The sequence below is a fragment of the Equus caballus genome, chromosome 11 (genome assembly GCF_041296265.1).
Source record: "Equus caballus isolate H_3958 breed thoroughbred chromosome 11, TB-T2T, whole genome shotgun sequence".
NCBI lineage: Eukaryota > Metazoa > Chordata > Mammalia > Perissodactyla > Equidae > Equus > Equus caballus.
Window position 1 is genome coordinate 33,497,088 of NC_091694.1, and position 13,757 is coordinate 33,510,844.

General features: G+C 36.5%; 1 protein-coding gene across 6 annotated transcripts in view; it reads left to right on the forward strand.

Annotated features, from left to right (window-relative positions):
• The window catches only part of GDPD1 (glycerophosphodiester phosphodiesterase domain containing 1), a 53,349-nt gene that overhangs the window by 22,016 nt on the left and 17,576 nt on the right, over window positions 1–13,757 (forward strand). For all 6 annotated transcript variants that reach the window (XR_011423283.1, XR_011423284.1, XR_002811576.2 and 3 more), the window contains exons 3-6: window positions 3,805–3,940; window positions 6,036–6,081; window positions 10,651–10,769; window positions 11,540–11,629. Coding sequence is in view for 2 of the 6 variants with exons in the window: in XM_005597526.4 (XP_005597583.1) it covers window positions 3,805–3,940; window positions 6,036–6,081; window positions 10,651–10,769; window positions 11,540–11,629 (391 nt within the window). In the remaining 4 variants the exon portion in view is untranslated. The remainder of the gene's footprint in view (window positions 1–3,804; window positions 3,941–6,035; window positions 6,082–10,650; window positions 10,770–11,539; window positions 11,630–13,757) is intronic.

The window sequence follows — 13,757 nt, forward strand, 5'->3', positions numbered from 1 at the left end:
TTTACAAATTATTGCTCTTTTTTTTTTGAGGAAGATTAGCCCTGAGCTAACTGCTGCCAATCCTCCTCTTTTTGCTGAGGAAGACTGGCCCTGAGCTAACATCCGTACCCATCTTCCTCTACTTTATATATGGGACGCCTGCCACAGCATGGCGTGCCAAGTCGTGCCATGTCCGCACCCGGGATCCAAACCGGCAAATCCCGGGCCGCCGAGAAGCGAAACGTGCGCACTTAACCGCTGCACCAACGGGCCAGCCCTCTATTGCTCTTAATTTGTATTTATTAGCTTGTTAATAAGATAAGCATACAATAAACAGAAAATATTTTTCATATAATTCCTAAACATTTCTAAAAATAGGCAACATTTCAGCTAAAAGCAAATTTCATACTCAGAAAGATTCTTGTCATGTGCATAATTTTTTTAATACAAGAAAATTATAGATAACTCCTACTCTTACTCTCCCCTCACACACTCATACAAAACAAAAACAAAAGAAGAAAAAAGATATGGATGTGCCCAAAAATCAGTAGTACCTTTTTTTCTATATAAAAGATCTTAGAATTTTATTTCAAAACTGTTTGCTGGCTATATATATTGCTTGCAGTTTCTACATTTTGTTCTTTTTTAAATGAAACAGAATGTAACAACAGTATTTAAGGAAATTTAAAAATACAGAAAAGTAACTCTACCCACCTAAAAACTGTTTTTGTTTGCTTATTTTAGATTTTATTTTACACATTGTGGTTCTAGCAAACACACAGTTGGCAAGCAGGTATTCTCTTTTAAAGGTGGCTGTCCTTTAGAAGAGGGTACATAAGATTAACAATTTAATTATTTACATCTTAGCAAGAATCACCTTAAGGAGCCAGGTTTGTTTGTTTTCCTCTAGCAACTGGTAGTAATCAGGACACTAAAAGGGGAGGATTACTTAAGGAGGAGTAGGGAGCAGAATGAGTCTTTGGCACAAGGCAGCAAGTGGCCCTTGGCTCTTTTGGAATGGGACGCTGATTGGGGTGGATCATCAGAAGTGGGCGAAGTAAGAGAAAATGGGGAAGTGGTTGGCTTCAAAGGCACATTTGGCCAGTTTCATAATTTTAGAATCATTGGATCTAGGATGGCAAGGATCTTAAAAATCACCTAATCCAACTCCTATCATTGGATGCATGCATTTCCCACAACCTCATTCTTTCTTTTCTAACCAAATGAATTAGCACACATTTTTGAGAAACATTAAGAAACTTTTACTTGATTGTTAAATTTTATTCTTTAATTGATATGTCGTATTTTTATATTAGGTGTTTTGAGTTTATAAAACAGAAGGTACGTTCATCCCACTGAGGAGATTCACGTGCCAAATAAGAATCATGGGTGCTTATGTATTTAAAAGGATGCTGGCACATCTTGTTTGGATAAATATCTTTTGAAGTCCTTTGCTCATTTTTGAATTGGGTTGTTTGTTTTGTTGTTGTTGAGTTTTAGGAGTTCTTTATAGATATTGTGGATATTAATTCTTTATCAGATAGATGATTTGCAAATATTTTATCCAATTCTGTGGTTGCCTTTTTTACTCTGTTGAGTGTCCTTTGATGCACAAAAGTTTTTTAATTTCAATGAAGTACAATTTGTCTGTTTTTCCTTTTGTTGCCTGTGCTTTTGATATCATTTCCAAGAAATCATTGCCAAATCTAATGTCATGAAACTTTTCTTGTATGTTTTCTTCTGAGTTTTTTCATTTTAATTCTTATAGTTAGGTCTTTGGTCAATTTTGAGTTTATTTTTGGATATGGTCTTAGGTAGGAATCCAACCCCTCCCCTCCCTTTTTTTTTTTGGTGAGGAAGATTTGCCCTGAGCTAAGATCCCTTACCAGTCTTCCTCTTCTTGCCTGCAGAAGACTGTCACCAAGCCAACATCTGTGCCAATCTTCCTCTACTTTTTGATGTGGGACGCCACCACAAAATGGCCCAATGAGCAGTGTGCAGGTCTGCGTCTGGGATCCTAACCTGCAAACCCTGGCCACCAAAGTGGAGCACACAAACCCAACCACTACACCAGCAGGCTGGCCCGCCAACTTCATTCTTTACATTCCAGTTTTCCCCACACCGTTTGTTGAAAACTGTCCTTTCCCCTTAGGATGCTCTTTGCACCCTTGTCAAAAATCATTTGACAATATATGTGAAGGTTTATTTCTGGACTCTCTATTCTATTTCATTGGTGTATATGTCTGTCTTTATGCCAGTACCATATTGTTTTGATCACTGTAGCTTTATAGTAAGTTTTGAAATCGGGAAGTGTGATTCTTCCAACTTTATTCTCTTTTTCAAGATTGTTTTGACTATTTGGAGTTCCTTGAGATTCCATATAAATTTTAGGATGAATTTTTCTATTTTTGCAAAAAGCATCATTGGGATTTTGGTAGGAATTGCACTGAATCAGTAGATGTATATGGTATTTACATCTTAACAATATAAGGTGTTCTAATCCATGAACGTGGGATTTTTTCATTTATGTATATCTTCTTTAATTTCTTTTTCCTTTCTTCTTCTTCGTCTTCTTTTTTTTTTTTTTTTTTTTTGCTGAGGAAGATTAGCCCTGAGCTAACATCTGCTGCCAATCCTCCTCTTTTTCTGAGGAAGATTGCACTGAGCTAACATCCATGCCTAGCCTCCTCTACTTTATATGTGGGATGCCTGCCACAGCATGGCTTGATCAGTGATGCATAGGTCCATGCCTGGGATCCAAACCGGCAAACCCTGGGCTGCCGAAGCAGAGCGTGCAAACGTAACTGCTATACCACCAGGCCGGACCCAATCCTTTTTTTGCTTGAGGAGGATTATCACTGAGCTAACAACTGTGCCAGTCTTCCTCCACTTTATATGTGGGTTGCCACCACAACATGGCTGATGAGTGGTGTAGGTCTGCACCTGGGGTCTGAACCCGTGAACCTGGGCTGCCGAAGTGGAGTGCACTGAACTTAAACACTGCACCACGGAGCCAGCCCCGTCTTTAATTTCTTTTAGCAATGTCTTGTAGTTTTCATTGTACAAGTCTTTCACTTCCTTGGTTAAGTTAATTCATAAGTTTTTTATTCTTTTTGATGCTATCACAAATGGAATTGTTTTATGATTTCCTTTTCAGATTTTTTGTTGTTAGTATATAGAAACACAAATGATTTTTGTGTGTTGATTTTATATTCTGCAACTTTACTGAGTTTGTTACTTCTACCAGGTCTTTATGTGTGTGGAATCTTTAAGATTTCTACATATAAGATCATGTCATCTGTGAACAGCAATAATTTTACTTCTTCCTTTCCAATTTGAAGGCCCCCCCCCCCTTTTTTTTCTTGCTTAATTGCTGTGGCTAGAATTTCTCATCCTCTGTTGAATTACAGTGGTAAAAGCTGGCATTCATTTCTTATTCTTTACTCCTTTCATTTTATAGATGTGCAAATGTAGGCCGAGAGAAGGACATTTACTTGCCCAAAGTTATGCAGCAAGTTTTTAGCACAGCAGGAACTGGCACTCAGATCTCTCAACCTCTGGTCCAGTGTTCTTTCCATTGTATTGGGTTGACAGAAATAAGGATAGCTGGTTATGGAAATGACGCACCATGATTCTCTTGTTCTAAATTCACTGGGAATATTTTCACATCAGTAAAATATAATAGATGACAGTATTGAGAAATTTAAAATTGTGGAATTTAATTTGCTATTTGATTTGTAACTCTGAAGTTTTACATCTGATCCATGTAACCTAAATGTTTACTGAAGTTCCAGGGTGTCATTATTTTTCTTTGTATTTCTTCAGTGCAGTTACAATTGGAACTGATATGCTGGAATTGGACTGCCATATCACAAAGGATGAACAAGTTGTAGTGTCACATGATGAGAATCTGAAGAGATCAACCGGGGTCAATGTAAACATCTCTGATCTGAAGTACTGTGTAAGGAAAAATGCATGATAAAACTAATATCTGATAGATACTAAGGCCTATAAAGTTTTTAAAAACAGTGAATGCCAGATAGTTCTTCGATAAATAATAAAAAAATAAATTCTAGTGGTTAAATAATGAATGTCAAAGGAAATTTTAAAAACTATTCTGACTTCCAGCAAGGATTTGTACTCACTAGATATGTCTATGAAGACTTACTTTATAGGTATTTTAACAAAATTACCAAAGCCTTCAAATGTAAAACTACTAAAGTTCAACTTTCTTGAAGTCTGCAATTTATTTGATTCAGATTAAATATATGAATTAGTTTTAGTCTTCAAGTATAGGAAAGGACCCTTTAAAAATCTGTCAGTAGTTTACATGATCATTATAGTAAATATGATAAATGGAAGGAAAAGTAATGTCTAATTTTACCACCTAAGGAAGACTTAACAGGATTCTGTCTCTATGTCTACTCTGTATCCTTTTTACATAGTTGTGATCCCACTGAATCTTGTGTTTATTGTGTTTTTAAACACTCTAACATTATACCATGGTACACATTTTTCTGTGCTTTTTTTCTTTTTGTTAATAGACTAGTTTTTAGAGCAGTTACAGGTTCACAACAAAATTGAGCAGAAAGTACAGAGTTCCCTCATACCCTCTGACCCTACACAAGCACAGCCTGCCCCCACTGTCGGCATCCTGCACCAGAGTGGTACATTTGTTACAACTGGTGAACCTACACTGAGGTATCATCTCACCCGAAGTCCATAGTTTACATTAGGGTTCATTCTTGATGTTGTACATTCTATAGGTTTTAACATAGTATAATGACATGTACCCACTATTATAGTGTTATACAGAATAGTTTCACTGCCCTAAAAATCCTCTGTGCTCTGCCTATCCTTCCTACCCACCTAATCCCTGACAACCTCTGATCTTTTTACTATCTCCTTAGATATGCTTTTTCTAGAATATCCTATCATTGGAATTGTATAGTATTTAGCCTATTTATATTCCACGCTTATTTTTCATAAACATTTTAAATAACTGCTGTTATTCCATTTAGTGGATATATATTATTTTTAACCATTCCTCTATTGTTGGACATTTGAATTTGTTCTAAGTTTCCACTATTATAGATAACACTGTACTGAACATCGTTATGTGTAAAGATAGAGCTTTCTCTATATTTAGATGGTTATATAAAGTTATTTAAAAGATATAAATATATATTTATAAAGACATATATAATGATATTTATATTTATTAAAAGAATTTACATAAAGATAAAGTTATCTCTCTATATAAAATTATTTCCCTAAATAAACTCCCAGCAGAGAAATTATTGGGTAAAAGGTTAGGAATTTTATAGTGTCTTAATATATATTGAAAGTTGCTATTGCCAGCTTGCTTTTTAAAAGTGTTTAGAAGAGTTCTGAAATCTAATATTAGAAGAATTCCCGTTTTGCTGTACCTTTACCATTATTGGGCCTTATAATTATACCAAAAATTTCCTAATTTGCTAGATTAAATTTTAATTAGCATTTATTCGATTATTTGTGAGTTTAAAGATTTTTCTCTATGATTGTTAGTTATTTTTTTTTCCTGTGAATTGCTTTTCTTTCTATTTATTTATTTTTTGGTGAGGAGGATTGGCCCTAAGCTGACATCTGTACCTATTTTCCTCTATTTTGTATGTGAGACACCACCACAGCACAGCTTGATGAGCGGTATGTTGGTCCACACCTGGGCTTCAAACCCACAAACCCTGTGCTGCTGAAGTGTAGTGCACGAACTTAACCACTACACCACTGGGCCAGCCCCTAAATTGTCTATTCTTGACATTTGTCTGCTGAGATCTTTGTATATTTATTACTGAGAAAAGATCCATGTTAAATAGTACAGATTTCTTTTGTAGTTTATGAAAGTAAGTAATTATGATTAATTTGCTCTTGGGGATGTTCTGCTAAAGGGTGCTCTCTGTAAATATATGTAATGTTTTCTTCTATTTTTTGAAGAAGCAAATCTTTATGTCTTATTGGAAGACACTAAAATACTTTATTTTTTGAGAACTAACTTTTTTCAATCATATCTTTTAAAGGAACTCCCACCTTACCTTGGCAAACTGGATGTCGCGTTTCAAAAAGGTAATATTTCCCATTTGCAGCTTAAACATTTACATTGAAGTGTTAATTTATGCTGAGAATTAGATATACATTGCATGTTCTCTTGTCATAGTAAGTTCCAGCTAAAAGTACTGCCCTCAAAACTTATTCTCTCAGGCCTACAAATCTGAAATCTTGACCCTGGGATTATGAAGCCCAGAGATTTAACTGGCTCATTCTACTTAAGTTTATATACAGTTAATTTAAGCCTAAATACTAACTATAAGAAATCCAGATGCGGGGCCGGCCCCGTGGCTGAGTGGTTAAGTTTTCGCACTCTGCTACGGCGGCCCAGGCTTTCGCCGGTTCAGATCCTGGGTGCGGACATGGCACCGCTCATCAAGCCATGCTGAGGTTCATCCCACATAGCACAACCAGAGGCACTCACAAGTAGAAAATACAACTATGTACTGGGGGGCTTTGGGGAGGAGAAGAAGAAGGAAAAAGAAGATTGGCAACAGAAGTTAGCTCAGGTGCCAATCTTGAAAAAAAAACAGAGAGAGAGAGAGAGAGAGAATTCAATTACTCAAATAAACCATCCATTTCCTAATCGTCTTTACTTTTTAATCACCAGCATAGCAGTTGTCTTTCTTTTGAGGGAACATTTCTCACAAAGAAAGATGTCCCTTGGCCCCGTTTGTTATGTTAGAATGGAAGATGTTAGAAGGGAAGATACACCTCCTTGAGGCACAGTTTGCTGAGCAAGCATAGGCTCCCTCACTGTTACAGTTGAGCCTCATGTTTTGAATGATTCAGATGTAACTCAGTAAAACTACCAGATGCTGCACATGATGGTCCTTGATATGGCTTGCATATACTTAACACCTTGGTTAAATGTCAAGGATCTATTGATATTAATTTTCAGAAAGAACTGTAATTCCTCTAGGAACTAGATTTAAAATGAGCCAGTGTAATTTCTCCTTGACTGGGAAATTTTAGAAAGCCAAATAAAAATCAGAAAATTGTTTAAATTAGCTATCTCTAAGGGATGTTTAGATCTGATGTTTGTTTGATCTTGCCTTCCAGGTAGGTATCATTAAGCTGTGTTGGTTTGAGGAAACACTTTTTTCATTCTTGTAATTAGTAGGATTATACTTGCCAGGCTATTCTAATATTTGTGTCAATTGTGGACTTGTGAAGGTTAAGAAGATTTCATATGTGAAGTTTTTCCTATTTTTCTCTTTGTAGAGCAAAGCCAAAGCCTCACAGAGATTAAAAGATCCTTTGAGAAAAAATGTTTTAATTTTCTTCTGGTTTTATGCCTCCCTCATAAAGTCATAAGACTTTTGAATATGAAGAGACCTTTGAGAGCAATTAATCCTGTCTCTTCCTGTTATAAAAAAGGAAATTGCAGCCTAAAGATGTCAATTAACTTGGTTAAGGTCCTACAAAAAGTAAATGACAGCTAGGACTTGACACTAGGTTTCCTTCTTACCAGGCCAGTGTCTAGCTGCCACATACTGCCTCTCTATCTGAAGAGTCTCTTCAATTGCCTTATTAGTAGCAATGCCATGTACTTTCAAGTTTCAGATAACTGTAAAGAATAATTAACTTTTGTTCATATTGCATTCAACTCATATCATAATTAACTTACGACTATGCCTTAAATGTAAGTTTAGTGCATTTGACACAGACTAATATATAGTACTATAAAAACTTGACTCAGATTAGGCAGAAGGTTGTTCAGTTTTTTCCTATCCTATTCTGCTCAGAACTCTTGTTTACTTTTCTTTAAATACTAAAAAAAGAGAGACTATCAACTCTCAGAGGAATACATATTTCAGGCCACTTCCTTTCTTTGTAGTTCACAACTTTACTGCAGAGGAATTAAGTGTTTTCTTTTAAAAGATGCTTTGAGGGGCCTGACCCCGTGGCTGAGTGGTTAAGTTTGCGCACTCCGCTTTGGCAGCCTGGGGTTTCACCAGTTCAGATCCTGGGTGTGGATGTGGCACCGCTCATGAAGCCATGCTGAGGCGGCGTCCCACATGCCACAACTAGAAGGACCCACAACTAAAAATATGCAACTATGTACCAGGGGGCTTTGGGGAGAAAAAGGAAAAATAAAATCTTTAAAAAAAAAAAAAAAAAGGTGCTTTGAGGTGCCACAGGCTACATTAAAAAGTAAATGTAAAGAAGGAACATAGGGGCCGGCCTGGTGACGTAGTGGTTAAGTTCACATGGTCTGCTTCAGTGGCCTGGGTTCATCAGTTTGGATCCTGCGCATGGACCTACACACCGCTCATCAAGCCATGCTGTGGCGGCATCCCACATACAAAATAGAGGAAGATAGGTACAGAGGTTAACTCAGTGACAATCTTCCTCAAGCAAAAAGAGGAAGATTGGCAACAGATGTCAGCTCAGGGCCAATCTTCCTCACCAAAATAAACATAAATAGATATAAAAAAAAAGGAACATAAAAATGCATTAACCAAAGGATTTATCTTGCTTACTTGAAAGTAGCCTTTTTTAATGGAAAATAAATTTGGATGATCTAGAGTTGACTGTAATGATCAGTTTTAAAGTTCTAGCATGCAATAGAGGCTACTTCACTCATCCCTCCACCCAGCACATCCTAGGGCATACTCTTTGCCTAGCATTCTTGTTTTCCTGATATTTTCCTCTTTCTCTTTTTGTAGTTATTTCCCAGCTGGTTATCCTTTGCCCAGAACAATACTGGGGACAAACTTCTTTCTCCAGCTCTTTTTCTACATTCTATGCTGGCCGAGGCGTCCAATTTAAATATCTTCGCATCACTTTAGCACACATTTTTTTTTCTTACCACACTTTAATTTCCTTGTTTTCTCCACTATTAGATGCAATATTACTCTTCTTGTGTTGTGTTTCATTTTGTGTTTCAAAGTTAGTTTGGTCTCTTTGACCTTTTTCTAAGTTGATCCTTGCATACATCTTACTTGGGTATGAATAGCTATTGCCCATGGCAATTCTTTTGACTGCCAAATTAACTTTTCCACACTTAACAAGCGAACAAAATTTTTACATAACTAAGATAGCACTGTCTAAATATCAATTTCTGTAGCAATAGAAATGGTCTATATTTGCACCGTCCAGTACCATAGTCAATAGCCACACGTGACTGTTGAGCCCTTGAAATGTGGCCAGTGCACCTGAGGAAATGAATTTTTAGTTTTATTTAATTTTAATTTAAATAACCCTTTATAGCTAATGCCAGCCCTGGTGATCTAGTGGTTAAGATATGGTGCTCTCACTGCTGAGGCCCGGGTTTGTTTCCCAGTCAGGAATCATACCACTTGTCCGTCGTCGTTATACTGTGATGGCTGCATCTTCCTGTGATGCTGAAAGCTATGCCACTGGTATTTCAAATACCAGCAGGGTCACCTATGGTGGACAGGTTTTAGTGGAGTTCCAGACTAAGACAGACTAGGAGGAAGGACCTGGCCACCCATTTCCGAAAATATTGGCCGTGAAAACCCTGTGAATAGCAGTGGAGTGCTGTCTGATGTAGTGCTGGAAGCTGAGAGGATGGTGCAAAAAGACTGGGCAGGGTTCCGCTTTTCTGTACGCAGGGTCAGTAGGAGTTGGAATCAACTCAATGGCACTCAGAACAACTCATGGGAGAAACTCAGGGATGAGTAACTCAAAGGGGTAGCTAGAACTTGAGTTTATACAATGTCTTAACAAAAAACAACAATAAATATTCAGAGAAGTGACAAGACAAAGGAAAAGGACTTTAAGTTTCTAAGATGGTAAATTGTAGGAAGGTAAATATATGGGGGAATATGGAAGATAAAGCCTAGTCAGTAGTTTGTTATGTAGAGTCCCCTGGTGCTGGGTTAGGGTTGTTGGTGATTAATTTTTGTACAAATTTAAGTCTTATTTTTAGGCAAATAGGGGGAGGGCAGAGAACTTTTCTTGTATCTGCCTCTCAGTTGCCTTCAGTTCAAAATGATCCTTACGCCAAAGAGGTGTGTTCTGGAGTGGCACACTCTGCTACCCTTCCAGGGGGATGGTTAAATTAAAATCATTAAATTGTTATATAGCTACTCAATGGAGTGTTTTTAAACCTTTTAAAATAATTGTAGAATAAGATCAGTGGCTTATCTCAATGTCAGTGTCATGGTTATGATATGGTTATAATATTGTACTAATGTTTTACAAGTTTTACATTGGGGAATCTGGGTAAAGGGTGCACAGATCTCTATTTTTCTTACAACTACATATGAATCTACAGTTGTCTCAAAAAGTTTAATGAAAAAAATTTAAATCATAATTATAAATACAGTGTATTACATGCAATATCTTTTTTACTTACGTAAAAAGATCAGGTTAAAATCTGTAGGTACACTATATTGTAACTCTGTTTAATTATGCATAGGAGAAAAAGAAGTGAGAAAGTACACCAAATGGTCACAATGGTCATATCTAAGTTGTTGGATTTTAGATGATTTTTCTTTTCTCCTTTATGCTTTTCATCATTTTGTAAATGTCCTACTATGAATACATACTATAACTTTTCTAATCATCAAAAAAGTTATTTTTTTTTAAATACCTTTAAAAATCTTGCTTTCTCAGCATGCCAATCTGAAGGAAAAGATAACCGAATTCCATTACTGAAGGAGGTTTTTGAGGCCTTTCCTAACACTCCCATTAACATCGACATCAAAGTCAACAACAATGTGCTGATTAAGAAGGTACTTAAGGCATTGCCTCCTCTGGGTGTGTTGCATCCTATTTCACAAACTAAATAAGGCTAGATTAGGTGACTGCATAGATTGATAATGTTCAAGGAAATGTGATACTCTAGGGATCAGTGGTGTTTTAAATAATGCCCTGGGAGAGGAGATCGCTTTACTGTGGGAAAGCCTGTTTTCAGAGTGAGTTGTGATGTTCAGTCATGGATAAAAGTGAGCTCCTATCAACCAATTGTTCTGGCATTTATATAATTAACTTTACTTCTAGTTTAACTTGTTTCATTTGTAGTTAATGTCAAATTTATAAATAGTTGTATCCTCTCAGATCAATCATATAATGGTAAAATGTAAGTAATTTCTTAAATTTTATAAAATAATCTGAATTTGGGGCCGGCCCGGTTGCGCAGCAGTTAAGTGCGCACGTTCCTCTTCTCGGCGGCCCGGGGTTCGCCGGTTCGGATCCCGGGTGCAGACATGGCACCGCTTGGCATGCCATGCTGTGGTAGGCGTCCCAAATAGAAAGTAGAGGAAGATGGGCACGGATGTTAGCTCAGGGCCAGGCTTCCTTAGCAAAAAGAGGAGGACTGGCAGTAGTTAGCGCAGGGCTAATCTTCCTCAAAAAAAACAAAATGTGAATTTATATATTGGTTTTTCCAAAATTTTATACTATTCACTGGCAGATAGTCGGTTGTAATCCATTTTTTAAGTGAAATAACATAAGTGGATTTACAAATAGGCACATGCATAAACTTTTGAATTTTTACATGTAGGTCTCAGAGTTGGTGAAGCTGTATAGACGAGAACAGATAACAGTGTGGGGTAATGCCAGTTATGAAATTGTAGAAAAGTGCTACAAAGAGGTAAGCTTTAAAGATGATACAGAATGATCTATATTTGTTGTTGTATATCTATAAAAGTTATTTCAGTAATAATTTTTAAAAATTATCGTATTTAATAGCCTTGATACAGACAGATGGTACTGGGCAGAAGCAACTAACCATAAGTTTACTAATAGAGATAAAGGATTTATAGATAATAGATCTAATGGAGATAATAGACCTTACAATTTAGTTTAATGTAATTGGACTGGCTCACAGAATTATTATTTTCACATACTAATATTAGTTATTTACCATTTTATTATGTACATTATAAAACCAAATATGATTCCTATCTTTTAATATCTGGTTTTTGTTAGATAATTGAAATTTTTCGTGTAACTTTGAATTAAGGAAAGTATTTAGTCCTTCACCTCTGTAGCTCAAGCTTCTCTTTACCTTGCTTCCCAAATGGAAATTAAGCCAGGGTCCTGATTGTCAGGTAGTATGTGAAAGTAGAGCCATCCATCCACTTCAGTTTTTCTGTTTGAAGAAAATACATCTATAAACAGTTAATTTGATATATTTTGAAATGGCAAGCTAAGCCTCTGTAAGCAAGTTTAGCTATATAGTCAGCTAAGAGAATTTGAAATTCAAAATGTTAAAAAATCTTAAGCATTGAAGCATCTTTTTCAGAACACGAGTGACAGTGTGGAAGAAATATCATGACACAAGTAGCAATTCTAAAATACAAAGAATTCTTTTGGGAAGGCCTTCCTTCCTAGCAAAGAAGGCAAAAACATAGATCCAAGATCGGCACCATTAAAAGTACAGTTGAGGCCCTCGTTAAGGCAAGTAAGTTTTATTTATGTGCAGCAGGCTCTGTGAGATCTCAAGGTAGCTTGTGTACAAAAGGAGAGAACAGAGTAATCACTGGGCTGAATGGCTTCAGATTCCTAAGAATTTAGGACTAAGACTTTTCCTTAACTAATCATTGTCTGGTGGTATTTTCACATGTCATTAAAAGGGAGATAATATATTAGAGGCCTCATGACCTGCTGATCTTTTTACATCATTCAGATTTTTTTCAAATAAAAAATAGTGATAGTAGCAAATGCTGATGATGAGAAACTGGATCTCTCATACATTGCTGGTGGGAATGTAAAATATTGCAGCCACTCTCTTAATTAGTTGGGTAGTTTCTTACAAAACTAAACATACACTTACCATATTAACCAGCACTCTCACTCTTAGGCACTTATCTCAGAAAAATGAAAACTATACACACAAAAACCTGTACATGAATGTTTATAGCAGCTTTATTCATAATAGTGAAATACTGGAAATGACCCAAATGCCCTTGAGTGGACAAATGGCTGAACAAGCTGACATATCCGTACAGTGTAATACGTTCAGCAGTAAAAGGGAATCAACTATTGATGCATGCAACATCTGGATGGTCCTGTAAGACATTTTGCTTAGGGAAAAAAGGCAACCTCAAAAGGTTACATACTGTATGATTCCACTTATATAATGTTCTCAAAACTGTGGACACGAAGAGCGGATTAGTGGCTGCCAGGGGACAGAGACTGAGAGTGGGATAGAGAGTGGGTGCAGATACAAAGAGGCAGCACGAGGGAGTTCTTGTATGGTGATGGAACTGTTCTGTGTCTTGACTAGGGTGGTGGTTACACGAATCTCAACATGGGCTAACATTGCATTGCACATGCACAAATGAATGCAGGTTAAAAAAATGGTGAAAACGGAATAGGGTCTATTAAAAAAGGTCTAATTAAAAGTAGTGTTACCAATATCACTTCCTGGTTTTGTTATGTCTGGTTATATCAGATGTCACCATTTAGGGCAGTTGGGTTAAAGGTATACAGAACTCTACCGTGTTTTTACAACTTCCTGTGAATCTATAATTATTTCAAAATAAAAAGTTCGCCTTTGGTCCAGAATCACAAAACTTTTCCCTTGATTCGCATATCTTTCTAGAAGCCTCTGGCTTTCCGTCATAGTAGAATTTTAAAACTCCAGAACTTTCAGCAGTAATTTTCAAACATCATGGCGAGAATGTCTCAATGATATTTGTCATTCATATTATGAACACGCTGTCTAATTAAGTCGTGATCTTTTACAGTTCTTAAAGGATGATTTATAAGAATTT